Genomic DNA, 14,097 nt, shown 5'->3' on the forward strand with positions numbered 1-14,097 from the left:
CAACCACGGCTCCACCAAACCAACACGAGGACGCCGGTCGGTGCAAAAATATCAGGACTTGGTACACTTTACTTTTCTACTTCTTCTCCTCTGCTTTCTTGGCCAACACGCGCTCTAAACGCACACTAAACTATCGGGGCGGGAAAATAACGGGAACGATCGGATTCACGCACGCAGCTACGCTGTAAACCGTGCGACGGACGACTACTTCGCTAAAAGACCGTCCTGCCAACCTGAAAATGGAGTACAAACTGATGAGCAACGGTGCGAGGACGCGAGAGCGAACTCCCCCGCGCGACCATATCAATGGACCCCGGTGTGTGCGTGTGCGTGCGCCCTGTCACGCGGTAGTCGGCTCGCTTCGCCCAATCCACGCGCCAAGAACGGAGCCCAAAAGCTCGCATGCTAGAGACACGGAACGCACACTCTGACAACCAGCACGGCACGGATAACGGATCGGTTTATTCAATTAAATCTTGTTTGTTTTTTTTTTATCGAAGCACCGTTTTTTTATCGAGCATGACAGCATTTGTTTTTGTGTTATCGTCGATGACAGCAGAGTAATGAACACGGAAGCCTTATCTAGGCCCTGGGTGGCGTTTCGAGTGATGCGGCTCTAACCACGTGGAGAGTGCGATCGCGAATAAAAAAAAACAGCCTTTCTTTCACAGGCACAAGAAAACATTCAACCGTACTCCAATAGGTATCGAGTAAAAGTTTAAACTCTCAATCAAAATGAGCCACAGCTCAACCAAGTAGATGCGTCTTATTGCTGTGGGAAAGTTGGAGCTTCAACCACGATTCGAACACACTTCTTAGATCGATTCTTGAACCGCCCTATCACTTGGTTTGGATGTCAAAAAAGCATACGTATACGATCGATTGCCGGACGAGAAGTTTGCTGCCGCATGCGGGCGACCACTGCCGGTTGATCGATTAGCTACGATGTGAGAAGGAATCCGGACTAGGGACCGCGGAGGAGACGCAGAACACCACGTGCTCGTCCGGTGGCCCGATTTCGATTGTTCGCCACGTTTGCCGGCATTGCACGGTTCTAGACGGGTGTTGCACTGCTCCTCTCAATCAACCCATTCGGCAAATCACTTGAAAAAATGGGCTTCCACGCTTTCGCCTTCAAACACCCTGCGTCCTGCTGCTCCACCGGCACTGGAGCTTCCGTTTCCACAGTCCGCAATCCGGAAACGGTGCAGGTCGCAACGACGGTCGCATTCACTCCTACGCGCTCTCTCGTTTGGGCCACCTTCGCTCGCACACACTGGTTTGCTCTCCTTCTCTCGCTCTGTCGCCTCGTTCAGGCACATCCTGACACGGTTTGTGGAACGATGCGGCATTTTTATTTAAGTTAAACTCAATCACCCACACAAAACCCGTCCCGTGCAAGCAACCTATTCGTTATCCTTTAATCGGAGCAAAAACGACAACAACAGCGACAAACAAAAAAAACTGGTTGCGGAGTACGGGTCGAGCGGAGTCGATATGAGCTGGAAAAGCGGGCTCCGTGCAAGGAACACAAACAAAACGCACAGGAACTTGCGGGAGATTTTCCACCACGAATCCGTACCCGAGCTTTCGAACGGGTTGCTTCTGAGGCACACGGTTTGCACGCGGCTACGTCAAGATCCACTTCCGGTGGCGCGTACCTGTGCTCGCTAATCCGAGGCGCTAGGTGTGTTTCTGGGTGTACTACGACTGGCTGCTGCTCGACGCGCACCTGCTTCTGTGGGAGTGGGCACTTTAGAAACTGGGAAGCTGTCGGAGCGAACGGTTCGTCGTGACGGGAAAAACTGAACAACCCGGCTAAGTACACACTCGGCGACTACCAAAGCGATGAAAACGGGACTGACACACCATGGAGCAGTGTGGCCGCTTCGGGCCTCGAAATTCGCCGCCTTTGGTACGCCCGAAGCTGCTCAGACGCACGAAGAGCGCGAGTGACGTTTCGCTGTAGCGGTGAGTTCAGAAAATTGCTCGCCATAAAGGAAAAAAATGGAGCCGCTGTTGGGTGTCGTTCATGTGGCCGTGTGGGTTTTCTGGCACGGGTAAGAAAAACACCGATGAACGTTCCGGTAGGGTGAGTACCGGGGATAACTGAGAGTCTGTCGTGAAGAGAACTACCGGCGCTTACACAGTGACGGACGGAAAAATGTTAGTTTGTTTGATTTATTGGTTCAAAAATGAATAAAAGATTGGGAAAAGTACCATATTACGATTACAACAGCAATCTTTAAATGAGTCAAATAAGAACAATGGTACGTATGGAACTGGAACTGGAACATGTTCTATATTTTGTATGTAGGGTGAACTAGAAACAGATACTAAATGTGTTCTAAATGTTGTTGCTACCTTGTTCTTTATAATTCATATTGATATAATACATTAACTAGCGGTCGAATAGGTAATGAATTCACTCGGTACTATTTCAGCCGCCACTGTACGCAATCAAGACTTGGCCCGCGATAAGTGCGCATCTGTCCGTTGGTCGACACTCTCCTGATTGCAGCTTCGGGCATCTCGTTCACACACTCCTACGCCCAGCCTGGCTATTCATTTAAGTGCATCGTACGGCCGGCGTGCGTTGCCGGCATACCGATGCATACAACAAAACGACACTCAGCGGCGAAGCAGCTTGTCGTACGCATTTGCGCAACAACAAACTGGCCGATCACGTGTGCACCTCCATCGGCACCGTCCCGTGCCGCTCTGTTCGGTCAGGATATTCGTAAAGAATCAGCCATGCTCTCGTTTCCCTTCTCTCATGTTTAGCTTGCTCCGACCTATGGAAGGTGTATGTGAGTGTGACACGTTCCGTACGGGCAAGGGCTCGCCGGTTTTTACTGAGTGTCACGCACCCACGCAATGGCTTCCAGGCGCAAGACTCGCTCTGTGGTTGTTTTGAATTTTCCGACCTGCGGCACTCACCGCCAAATACTGTACAATAGGATCGGTTGCCATGGGTGTTTTGCAGGCATGCTGTCACTGCAAAACAGGAGATTTTTCCTCATTTTTTCCATCAACCTAGGAACACACAAGCTTGCAATGCAGTTGGGGAAAACATGGTATACCCTTCAACATGGATTCATCTAGCGATGAGCTCTTGGCTTTGCGCACACCAATCAACGCTCGAATGAAGGTTTTCCATTCCATCTCTTCACCGACATCGTCTTTTACATGTATATGATGAACTCTAGCCGGGACAAAACGAGTGTTTCGATAAAAGGTAAACGTAGCACTCACAAGGCACTTGCGTGCAATTACATTAAATAATAACGCGATTTTCAAAATTCTTCATTTACTTAAAAAATCTCTCCCATTCATTCATAATGCTTATAAATTAATCATTCTTTCTCTTTATTTCTTCAACGACTTTAAATACTCTGAATTCAGTAAAAGTATATTCTTTTCCACTTCCGACAACAAGAACAAGCAACTTGTACGCAACATGATAGTTTTTAGATTGAGTAGCGCTGACATTATTTCTATTTATTCTACTCTTACTTCTTTTAACTTTTTACTTCTTTTAACCTTACAAATATCAATAAGATGATGTAATATTTTTTTTAATTGGTTTGGATAAGGAATGAAGATAAAAATTATGATAAAAATCAATCACTTGCATGCAAATTTGCCAATTATTGTACAATTAAAAATTCACATTGCAGTGAGTGCTACATTTGACTTTAACAAAAAATTACAAGCATTGGAAGTATAATGTCTCTTCATTTAATGCCAAAACATGTCAACTATGTAACATTTGATCGAGTTGCAGAAGTTTTAATTGCATTTGATAGTAAACTACTATCAAATTAATAAAATAACTTCGACTCAACTTCTGCCCTTCATTGCTTAAGGTCGAGCATAAGAATCACTCATAGTGATTTTTGCTGGAGGTCATTCATGGATTAGCACATGTCGTAGTTAATGACCTTTCAACAAACGTTACGGCTGCATTTGTGAAAAAATTTGAAAATCTTTTTTTTTACAAAAACGTCACACAAGCCTCAAACATGCAACTTTGCGTCAAGGTGTGAATTCGAGCGAACGACATAGTAGTTTTCAATCAACTCACAACGTTAACCTTCAACGAGGCAGCTCTCTTTCCTTACCGAAACACGAAACCGCAAGGGCCAAATAAGAGGTTCGTCGCCTACTATTCGGTGAAGCATTCAAGTCTTTTGTGTCGTTCAAACCTATGGCCCCATTTCGAAGGGTGTATGCAACAGACCAGTTTCGTTTTCTTGCTGCTTGTTTCGGGAGAATATCGTGTGGGAACATGAGGACATTATTTGGGCTTTTACAAATGTTTTATTCATAAATAATAATACAATATCTTACAACACGGTACACGTGAATAGGACGGGCGTAACAAAACGGAATCCGATGACGATGTATAGAAGGTGGATGGGGTTGTGTCATTCGCCGAGCTGATGCCAGCGAGGCGCATCTGCAGTTTGTCTTAGATCTTAGATCTTAGAAGAATCTAAAAATGAGGATTTGTTTATATTTTGAATTGAAATTGAATTAACTTATCGCGTTTTCTGTTTGATCTACTTACGGGAACAATCCACCGCCACCTCCACCGAACGAGTTAGAGGACGCTTGAGCGCTCGATGCCGAGCCACTGAGCCCACCGAGGCCACCTCCGAACGATCCGGACTGTGCTGAAGCCTGCGAGCCAGATCCACCGAGTCCACCGCCCTGACCGAACGAGTTAGCGTTCGAGTTGCTGAACGAGCCCGAGATGCCACCAAGTCCAATGTTAAACGATGCCGACTGAGCATTAGCCTGGCTTGCAGAGAGTCCACCACCGCCATGTCCACCAACCGGGCCACCGTAATATCCTCCTGGACCTCCGTAGTAACCACCTACCGGACCACCATATTGTCCACCGTGATAATGAGGATTGTGATAATGCGGAGCGCGATGAGGATAACGGTTGTAGTACCCTTGGTTGCGTTCGATCCATGAGGGATAATTTTTTTTAAGCAAAAGAATAACGCAAAAACAATGATTAATATACGACTATTGAGATCCGAATCGAAAAATACCAGCCACAACTTTTTGTTCTACATCAACGTCCATCTGTTTTGGTATATACTGCCATGGGACATGGCGATGAACAGCCCGAACCCATTACCTGGCGCTACGTATCCAACCGGCGATAGGACACCGACCGGAGCGACACCGATCGGTGCCACAGCTACGGGAACCGCAACCGCTACCGGAATGAAGCCTAGAAAATTCGACCATGGACCGAAATTTAAGCAGCAAAACTACTATTAGTCTATGATTAGGAAAGAGTTTTTAGAGCACGAAAATGAGAGTAAAGTCAATGATAATAATAGAATCACCACACGGTACGATCACCTCCATTGAGTCCATGTTGGATAAAATAAGCTAACTCGGTAATAAAGGATGTATGCAGCATGTTTTGCAAAACTTTGTTTGTTTAAAAGCACTCATTGGCAGAACAACCGGCTTGTTGACAAGTTTTGTTCAGCATTGCCAGTCAATAAATTAACAAACAAAATCTACGTGAAATTTGTACAACGACCACTAAAGATGTCAAGCCGGCTGGCGACTCAATCGAAAATAAAACAAACAATACTCGATATACAAGCCGGTAACGAACGATTGTGATCCCATCCACCCATCCGGGAAGGGGTAAAAGCTTCTATTCTTGTTCAACAGTGGTTATTGACATGGAGCTATATTTGCCGTGCGGTGTGAAATTTCAGAAATTCGGGAATTTTTTGTAAGCTTGAGTACCATGCAGGATCATGTAGGAGGTTAAAAAAATAATCGACACAAATGCTAAAGAATAAAGCCAACAAACGGATAAACCTTTGCAAATAATCAACTTTTTGTTGCTATATGATGGCATAAGAATTTTACATTGCAAATGAGAAACGACCAGCATTGAAAAAACTTTCTTTTCCATTTTCATTTTTTCATTTTCAGAGTTTTCCAGTAATAACCTTTAAGCTTTTAACATGAGTCGTACAACAAGAAATATCTTAACCGAAACAATAACAGGTCAACTTGGTTCCAATGATGGATCGTAATGCGTGTGCGAGGATGTGAAAGAAATGTGCTAGCGTATCTTTCGGGACACTATCGTACCTCTGCGTAGTGCTGTAAAACAGGCGCCATGTATGTGTGTACCAAGGGTGTGTATGTATATTTGTATGTATCACCAGAGAGTGCATCACAGGGAAGGTCAGATTAGAAGCGTGTGCGATGCATCGAATTGTTTGCATAGCCGTAGAAATCGATGTCGATTAGGTAAGGCGATCGCCAGCGTGGAAACATCGTGGAAGGTGCGAACAGGTTGCAAACCGTGCAAAGTAAGGCGTCATTCGGTTGCATTCCAATGAGTTGAAGATGATCAATATTTATTTCCGGGAACAAAGGGAGATCGACTTAGAATTATACTAAAATCGTATTGTTTCAGGATGTAAGCCGAACAGCGCACATCTCAAATATAACTACCTTTTCGATATGCTTTGGCTATGGAAGGGCATTAAAATGTCAAGGAGCCGACGATACACAAATCATCCGAAGATCAATAGAGTAGAGCGATAAAGAAATTTATAAAAAAAGTGTTATAAAACCCTGATAACTACGCTTGCCATTCATGTTAGTGGGAAGCTATTACTATCACTGCAGTAGGTTTGACGATCTACGAGTACTGCTTATACCGAGGCAACCAAATACCATTTCTACACTACACTCGTTCCCGTCGTTCATTGCCACCCTGAGACGCCTTTAGCATAAACCACTAAGAATCACCCGTCGAACAGTGTAATACCTCCTCCTAGGCCGGGATATCCGAAGCCAAATTGTGCTGCTGGCGCCCCAAGCGCTACCGCCAGCAGGCTAGCAAACGCAACAATCAATTTCATCGTTTTGAATTGATCGCTTTTCTAAACAGTTTTTTACACGTTTTGCTAAGAGCACTTTTTTGCACAACACACAAAACATACAACAACCGGAACGCACAGCAGGCGTTGACGGGAGCAATCGGGCGGAGCTGTTAGCGATCCGAATTGTCCGACGGCAGACGATCAACTGGTGGGATTCGATAGTCAAATAGTGGTTTTTATGCTGCAGGGCGCGACTACAGCATCCCACCATGGGAAGGAGGGAGGTTTTCGTCGTTTGAGAGCGAACTGGTAAACAAACACGCCTCGTCACCACCGAGGACAGGAGAGCGAGGCTTGAACATTCAGGCTATGGTTCCAACACGACCGGCTCTGATATTACACGATCACGTTGTCGAGGATCGAAACTGCTGCGAGGTCTTCGGCTGAGTCATGGGTTTTTTTGCTTTTAATTTGGTATTTAGTAGCTTTGGTCCGTCCTTACCCCGTCCTGCCGAGATTCTAAGGCTAGATCACTGAGACGTAATACTGTAGCATCGGTCTAAGCCTAGCAGGTCCACCAGACCCGCCGACTAATAAAGTGAAGAAGGGTTTTCAAACAATAGATCGGACTTTTCAACCGACTGTATACCGGTCCAGGAAGATCATAACATCCTTGAAAAGCGCCGTTGCTGTGGCTGGTCGTTGACCGGTCGGTACGGGTGGAGTGACGAATGAAACCATCAGAAGAAGAAGGATCATTAGTGTGAATAATACGCATGCGACGTAGCTTAATGGAGGGAATCTTCGAAGAGTCTAACTGTTTTTAGGTACGATCACCTTTCCTATTAAAACCGCTGCAGAACCGGTAAGGTGCTTCTTTGACTTGATGCCTTCACAGACGAACCGGAACACGGAAATCAGCAAGCGAAATCGGAACCAAAGAGATGACAGCAAAAAATGTAAACGAAGCCTCTGGAATTTCCCTGCGAAGCAGATGTTTATAGGGGCCTGCACATTCTTTTGACTTTCAATGGTCGTCGTCGGGTGGTGTCTATAAGGAGAAATTAACGATCGTGACCTTCGAAGACGGTCTACGGCAGAGTCAGAGTTTGCCCCACGGACCAGTGAAACCTATCCACTTTGTTACAAATCGAACAACCAAACATTATCGCACCGATAGTGGGGAGAGCAAGACGCCCCAAACTTCAAAAGCCGTACTACAAAAGTACAAGGTCTACCACTTTAAGCGATCAATCATGGGAGGCAAACATGGCGTCTCCATCAGAGAGGCCGAACTTCCTCGAAATAGTAGAGGCGGTGATGGCGGCAGCAAGGTGCTCACGGACCGAGTTGCCCATCGAAAGCCGTGACATTGTGCTTACGTGAAAGGCTTTGCGGACGGAAAAGGATACCGGCATTAAAACCCTCGTTCATGGATTGGTATTATGTTGTTGCTCCATTTTTTGATAATTGCCGTTCCCGCGGATGTTATCTAGTGCTATCTGGATGTGGATAAGTAAGTAAAATCCAGTGAAAGGATTCGGACGACGAACATATATATATATACATGTATACTTGTCAATGAGAAACGCTAAGAAACTGGCTCTGTTGATGGTCATTTCCCTCAATGCCACGCTGTATGGCATACTGTTTTACATTTCTCTTTTCTTTTCAAGAGATTTCTCATTATGCTTCATTATGTTTATACGTTGTTTTCAACTGTTAAAAGAACAAGAATATTTTGTCAGAAGTTGAACCTTGACTTCCAGTGGACGGAGGTTGATCAAGATTTGCTGTTTATGGCGCATTTAAAATAAAACTTGTTGTTCTGACCCTATTGAATGCTACAATAAATGCTTAATGAACCTCTCGTAACTTAAAAGGATTTGCACAAATTATGCTACTCCCTTCTCGCTTCATCCAAGGATCACTGCAACGCCTCCGTTTTCTTTTTTCATTTACGCTCCCAAGCCAAAGCATCTGCTTATTTTTAGCTTAATATAAACATATTTTTCTGACAAACGAAACCTGTTTGTCTAGATCTAAGCCAACATAACAAACAACTCAAGCAGTTCTAACCGTGTTCGTTAGAATAAGTGTTTCGCTCCCATCGTCATTTTTATTGCTTTCTATTCAGCGTAAGCTTGCTGCATTTACCCGGAACTAGATGAATTTATAGCCGGATCTGTTTCCTAAACCGTTGTTTTGTTACTCATTTACTGGCGGCTGAGCTTGAAGTTTATGTAGAGATTTGTTTTTTTTTTCTGTAGACTTTTTTGATTTGCCAATAATAGCTATTGAGTTGTGGTGTAACCCTTCGGACTTCCCGCAACAGGAAAACGTTTTATCCAGTCATGCTAATATAATCAAACAATATTTCGTTGAGTACTAGTGATCTTTAGTCAATATGAAAAATAAATTGGTTTTTTAAGCATTTTGCTTTATGGTGTGTTTTTTTTTTAAATTCAGCATTCAAATCTTTTATCAAATAAAAAATAAATTGAATCATTACCCCATGCATCGCAAAATAACCTAGAAGCTCGTCCGCACATTATTCAAATCAATCTGGTTTAACTATTTTCACTATCTCCTCGGGGTTGCCCGTCCTCCTTAAGGTAAATAAGTTATAACGGATTTATAATCTCAGGCAAATAAGTGCTTAGTTAGCTTAAACCGAAAGAACAGTTGACGTGTTAGTTTAATAAAAGTATTTTCAAATGAAGTCGTGATCTTGCATCAAGTGCATAAGTGGGCTAGTATGTTACCATAAATGCACTTATCTAATACAACTGTGTACTAAAACATTTATTTTCACTAACATGAAATTTGATAGCACCACGTGGACCATCTCCTATGGAAGTTTCTCACATGAGAGTATAAACTAGAAGCATAATTGTCAAAATGGACTGTTTACCTTACGTGTGTCAAAATAAATTGCTGCATATTTCTAAGTGATTCTAAGCATTCTGACTATAAAACAAATTAAATAAAAGCATTCATACTCACAGTGCAACACGAATATCACGTTTAAATTCAATATCATATATCTGTTAGGAAGTATTGATTAGCTGGGCAATTTATGCGCTACGTAGTTTAAGGTTGTCCTAAGAGTCGTAGTCACAGGCACTTCTTTCGTAACAAGTTATAAATCTACGATGAACACATTGGCCAAGCTCAGAACGGTAACAACTACCGTTAATTATGTTATTCGCTCTTATGCACTAAAATCGGATCTGAAAATCAAATGGGTTCGCCCAGAGAAAATTCCTTGCTACAAACCGGAAAAGTCCGGTGATTTGCAGATCCTGCCAAAATTTACCGGCACTGAGCTGATGAAGGATTACCGCGAATCAAAAGAACTGGAAACAGCCACCGAACATGTGCGAAACCTATTCACCCTTGAGCACAACCGGCGCCGTGAGATGGTGGAAAATTTCAAAGACGATATGGTACGCAGGGTTTATCGACACGAACTCGACTACGGTTCAATAGAAGCGAAATGTAAGACATCAAACTTTTTTTTAATGTAATTTCATCAGTATAATTATCATTTTATCGTGTTTACGTTTCTTTAACAGTGGGGCTGATGACGGCTAGAATTCGTAGTTTACAGGAATATATGGAAAAATTCCCCCGTCAGTCCAAAGTAAAGGTACAAGTGAAGGAGCTTATCGACAAACGGAAGCGATACCTTCGTTACCTGCGGCGTTGGGATTACCGGAGGTTTGAGTATATTTTAGAAAAGTTAGACCTTGTCTACAAACCATATCCAACGTAAGTTCATTCATACCAATATTTCCTGCACAACGGTCATGTATACTAATAATCACTCCAGGCACTTCCACTGGATAACACGAAAAGATTCTTTGCGAAAACTGACAAATATTCATTGTGACCAGATCAAAGAAGCTCGCCTAGAAGAGTACCGGAAAGAACTTGAATCGCAGCAGCTAGACTTTCTGGAGAAAAAGTTAAAAAATCTGGAATTTATACGCCAGGAACAGACGGAATGTCGTGTGCCAATCACAGTTACGTCTGAACATGTCAAAGCTGTTCGTAACCAGTACGAACAGCTTAAACAGAAACGAGCTGCCATTGCAGAAAGCTTAAAAGAGCGGGAAGATTCGTAAGAGTGTTCAAAGTATGTCGTAGACTGTCCAATGTGGCCTCCGTAATTGAATAAAGTGAGAGAGAAAAATAACTTCCCGGTTCATTTCCGTTCATTTTATTATAAAAAATACAAATAATATTAATAGACTTGACCTAGAGCGCGTGTGTAAAAAAAACAAAAGTTGTTATAAACTCGCCTATGGAATGAGTTATGTCTCCATGAAATTAAAACACCGCGAATCAGGGAATGCAGCGAAACTGTATCACTCCCCTGCTAAGTATGGGATGCACACAAAATGGGATGGAATTACATCCAAATTAAATACTAGTACTGTTTGAGGTTTACAAATAATTTAAAATTAACGATTACAAAAACGAAACGCATGGGAATGCCTTCCTACAGACTCGTCATGGCAGGTGGACGGGCATATGCTTTGGGAATGAACCCGTACTTGCGGGTTTTCGGTGCGTACGCCCACAACCATCCGTCGACAGTCTGATTGTTGAGGTCCGCATAGATCCAGTCGCCCCTCCGCACGCTCAAATCATCTGGCGCTTGTGCCTAAAGAAGCGAATTGAATAATAGTAAAATATGTCATAGGCTATTCTGCCCAACTCCTATTTTCTCACGCCGGAGTAGTGCGGAGTATGTATATTTAAGCTTGGAAGCAATTTACCTTATAATCGTAGAGCATTACTAGTTCCGTTCCATGGTACCGAAGATCGTCCGATCCTATGCCTGGCGGTTGATGATGTTGCTGCTGTTGCTGTTGTTGATGCTGGGCTTGGTGCTGTTGATGTTGATTTGAAACGGTCATGTTTGTTCCTCCACATCCTCCATTGATTCCTTGTAGACTGTTCATGTCGTTCCCGATGGATCCCAGACTATTTACACCACCTCCTCCTTGTTGTTGCTGCTGTTTGCCGACGTGACCCTGCAAGATGTTTTCCGCCGGGTATACGAACCCGGACGGGATGAAACCCTCCTGCCCATCGCTACGCACGATCCAGAACCACTCAGGATCCTCGCGGTTCAGGACGGTAACAAACTCGCCTCGCTCCACCGAAACATCATTCTCATCACGTGCTATGAACGTATACAGCACAATGTAGCGGCCACTCGGGTCCTTGGCAAATGGCAAGAAGTCTGGCTCAGAACTGAGACTCGCCTGCGAGTGCTTCAGCGCGTTTGTGAGCAAGCCTGGCCCAGTGCTATCATCTAACACGTCCATGCTTATATCCGGCATTCCATCAATCAGATCGGCCGCCGTCAGCCCAACTCCGTTGCCGATGCCGCCACCTACTAGTCCATTAACCCCGGCCGGTCCTGGGCCCCCACCGCCACCAGGAGCGCCCATCGTTGCAATATCACGAGGGAGCTTCTTCTTGATGGCCAAATCGGCGAGCTGTGTGTTGAAGGGGGCACAGTACGAGTGCGGAATGAAACCTTCTTGCCGCGTGTCCTGCCCAATCACGTACACCCAGTCGTTTTCACGGTACAGTATGTTCACTATTTGGCCTCGCTTCACCTCCAGCTCATCGTCCACACAAGGCGTGAAGTCGTGCAGCACCACCATCTTACTATCCGGGCTAAGACCGTGTTCTTTCTCGATGCCAACCCGCACCAGTGTTTCAATGCTGGCGGACCCTGTGATCCGTCCCATGCCATGGTTCAGACCTAGGCTGCTCGACAGATCTTTATCGATATCGCTTCCAATCGCTGGAACGGTAGCATTGTAATGAACAAAAAATATAAGATTAGAGTAATTAGTCAATTCGCACTAATGAACCGGAGCGATATCGAATCACGATCGCCACTGCTACGCAACAGGTTACTGAAGAATTCTCCTCCAAGAAAACCCCCTGGGGGGTCAGCTCTGCCACACACAGCTCAAAACATACTTACGTTTCTTCTTTTTCCCACGGCGAATGCGTACGGGACACAAGAATGCCATTATGGGAGCACTTTTGCTTTGATTTTACGAAGCCCAGCCTCCAGCTTCAATCCCGCGCAAACGTTTAACGTAAATTCACTCTATTCCGGAGAGTTGATCATCATACCGACGCCCTGTTTCCGTCGAATCCGTTCCAAAACAGAGGACAACTGTAAACGAAGATCACCTACGATTCCTGCGTGCAAAGGAATTTTATTTTTATGGTAACCCGAACGTCATAGGCAGAACGTATACAGGTTTTTTTGGTTTAATTGCTTTGATCACTCTCGGCTCCGATTGACCTAGTCGTTGAAATCAGTGAGCAAGAAAGCAACAAAAGATCGCTTGCAACACGTTAGAAGAACGAAGATGCAAACAACTGTCAAAATGTAAAAGAGAAACGATCTTCAATAGGGTGATCACACGATCATATTTTATAGCAGAATGTCATTTGAACAAGCTGTTATTGATTCTAATGGTAACGAGCACTTGATATAAGAACATTATCCAGATCAGTAGATTTTTATTCATCATTTAAATCTATTTAATCCCGAAAGTGAATTTATTAGTTTATCTTTGCCTTATTAATTGCAGAAGTCTTTTTATTGAGGCCACGTCGTTACGCAACCCATTATGACCTTTCTGTATTTAAAAGTTCTTCTTGCATAATTCAAGCCTAGATTTTTTATGTATTCATTTAAACACAAAATACTTTTTTAAACTCGACTGAATAAATTTGAGTACACAATGTTTGTCTACGCGTCGTGTAAGGACACCTTAAGTCCCCTTCACAACAAGCCGTCGAAGATATAAGGAAAAACTAAACCAACAACAATAACAGCAACAGCCTCGCGTTCTGTCAAAACTAAATTCGGGTTTGGCTTGTCAAGTCGTGCGTAAAAATATCGACGTTGTATTTGCTAAACGTATTAGCGATCCCGCTTAATGAGTGCAGGCTATATTTTGCCGAATAATTAACGTCATGATAGCGATAAAAATTGACGTGATTTGGTAGCACACGTGTGGGAGAGTAGCAGAAGCAGCCACGAGGCACGCATTCCTGGGGCGTACCGGGCAATGCAAGTGTGCGGTGGAGTTAAAAAAGTGCGTATCGATTTTCTCGCGTTACCACGATATCAAAGCGATTTATAAGCGTTTCATATATATCA

The 14,097-nt window shown here is 43.9% G+C and overlaps 3 protein-coding genes across 3 annotated transcripts; 1 reads left to right on the forward strand and 2 right to left on the reverse strand.

Moving 5' to 3' along the window:
* Positions 1–4,314: 4,314 nt before the first annotated feature.
* On the reverse strand, positions 4,315–7,059 carry LOC128726100 (uncharacterized). Its single transcript, XM_053819888.1, has 3 exons — positions 6,830–7,059; positions 4,574–4,964; positions 4,315–4,498 (listed from the first exon to the last, which is right to left on the reverse strand). Exons 1-3 carry the CDS (start codon positions 6,921–6,923, stop codon positions 4,489–4,491), a joined length of 495 nt encoding a protein of 164 aa, XP_053675863.1. The 5' UTR covers positions 6,924–7,059; the 3' UTR covers positions 4,315–4,488.
* Positions 7,060–10,039: 2,980 nt separating this feature from the next.
* LOC128725527 (28S ribosomal protein S15, mitochondrial) lies at positions 10,040–11,032 on the forward strand. Its single transcript, XM_053819279.1, has 3 exons — positions 10,040–10,385; positions 10,463–10,658; positions 10,720–11,032. The coding sequence occupies exons 1-3, from the start codon at positions 10,040–10,042 to the stop codon at positions 11,012–11,014; spliced, it is 837 nt and encodes a 278-aa protein (XP_053675254.1). The 3' UTR covers positions 11,015–11,032.
* A 159-nt stretch (positions 11,033–11,191) lies between these two features.
* Positions 11,192–12,949, reverse strand: LOC128725446 (SH3 domain-containing protein Dlish). The gene is made up of 5 exons (XM_053819188.1): positions 12,897–12,949; positions 12,340–12,704; positions 11,929–12,294; positions 11,672–11,820; positions 11,192–11,556 (listed from the first exon to the last, which is right to left on the reverse strand). The coding sequence occupies exons 1-5, from the start codon at positions 12,947–12,949 to the stop codon at positions 11,392–11,394; spliced, it is 1,098 nt and encodes a 365-aa protein (XP_053675163.1). The 3' UTR covers positions 11,192–11,391.
* Positions 12,950–14,097: the final 1,148 nt, after the last annotated feature.

This window comes from Anopheles nili, chromosome 3, assembly GCF_943737925.1.
Source record: "Anopheles nili chromosome 3, idAnoNiliSN_F5_01, whole genome shotgun sequence".
In the NCBI taxonomy this organism is placed as follows: Eukaryota; Metazoa; Arthropoda; class Insecta; order Diptera; family Culicidae; genus Anopheles; species Anopheles nili.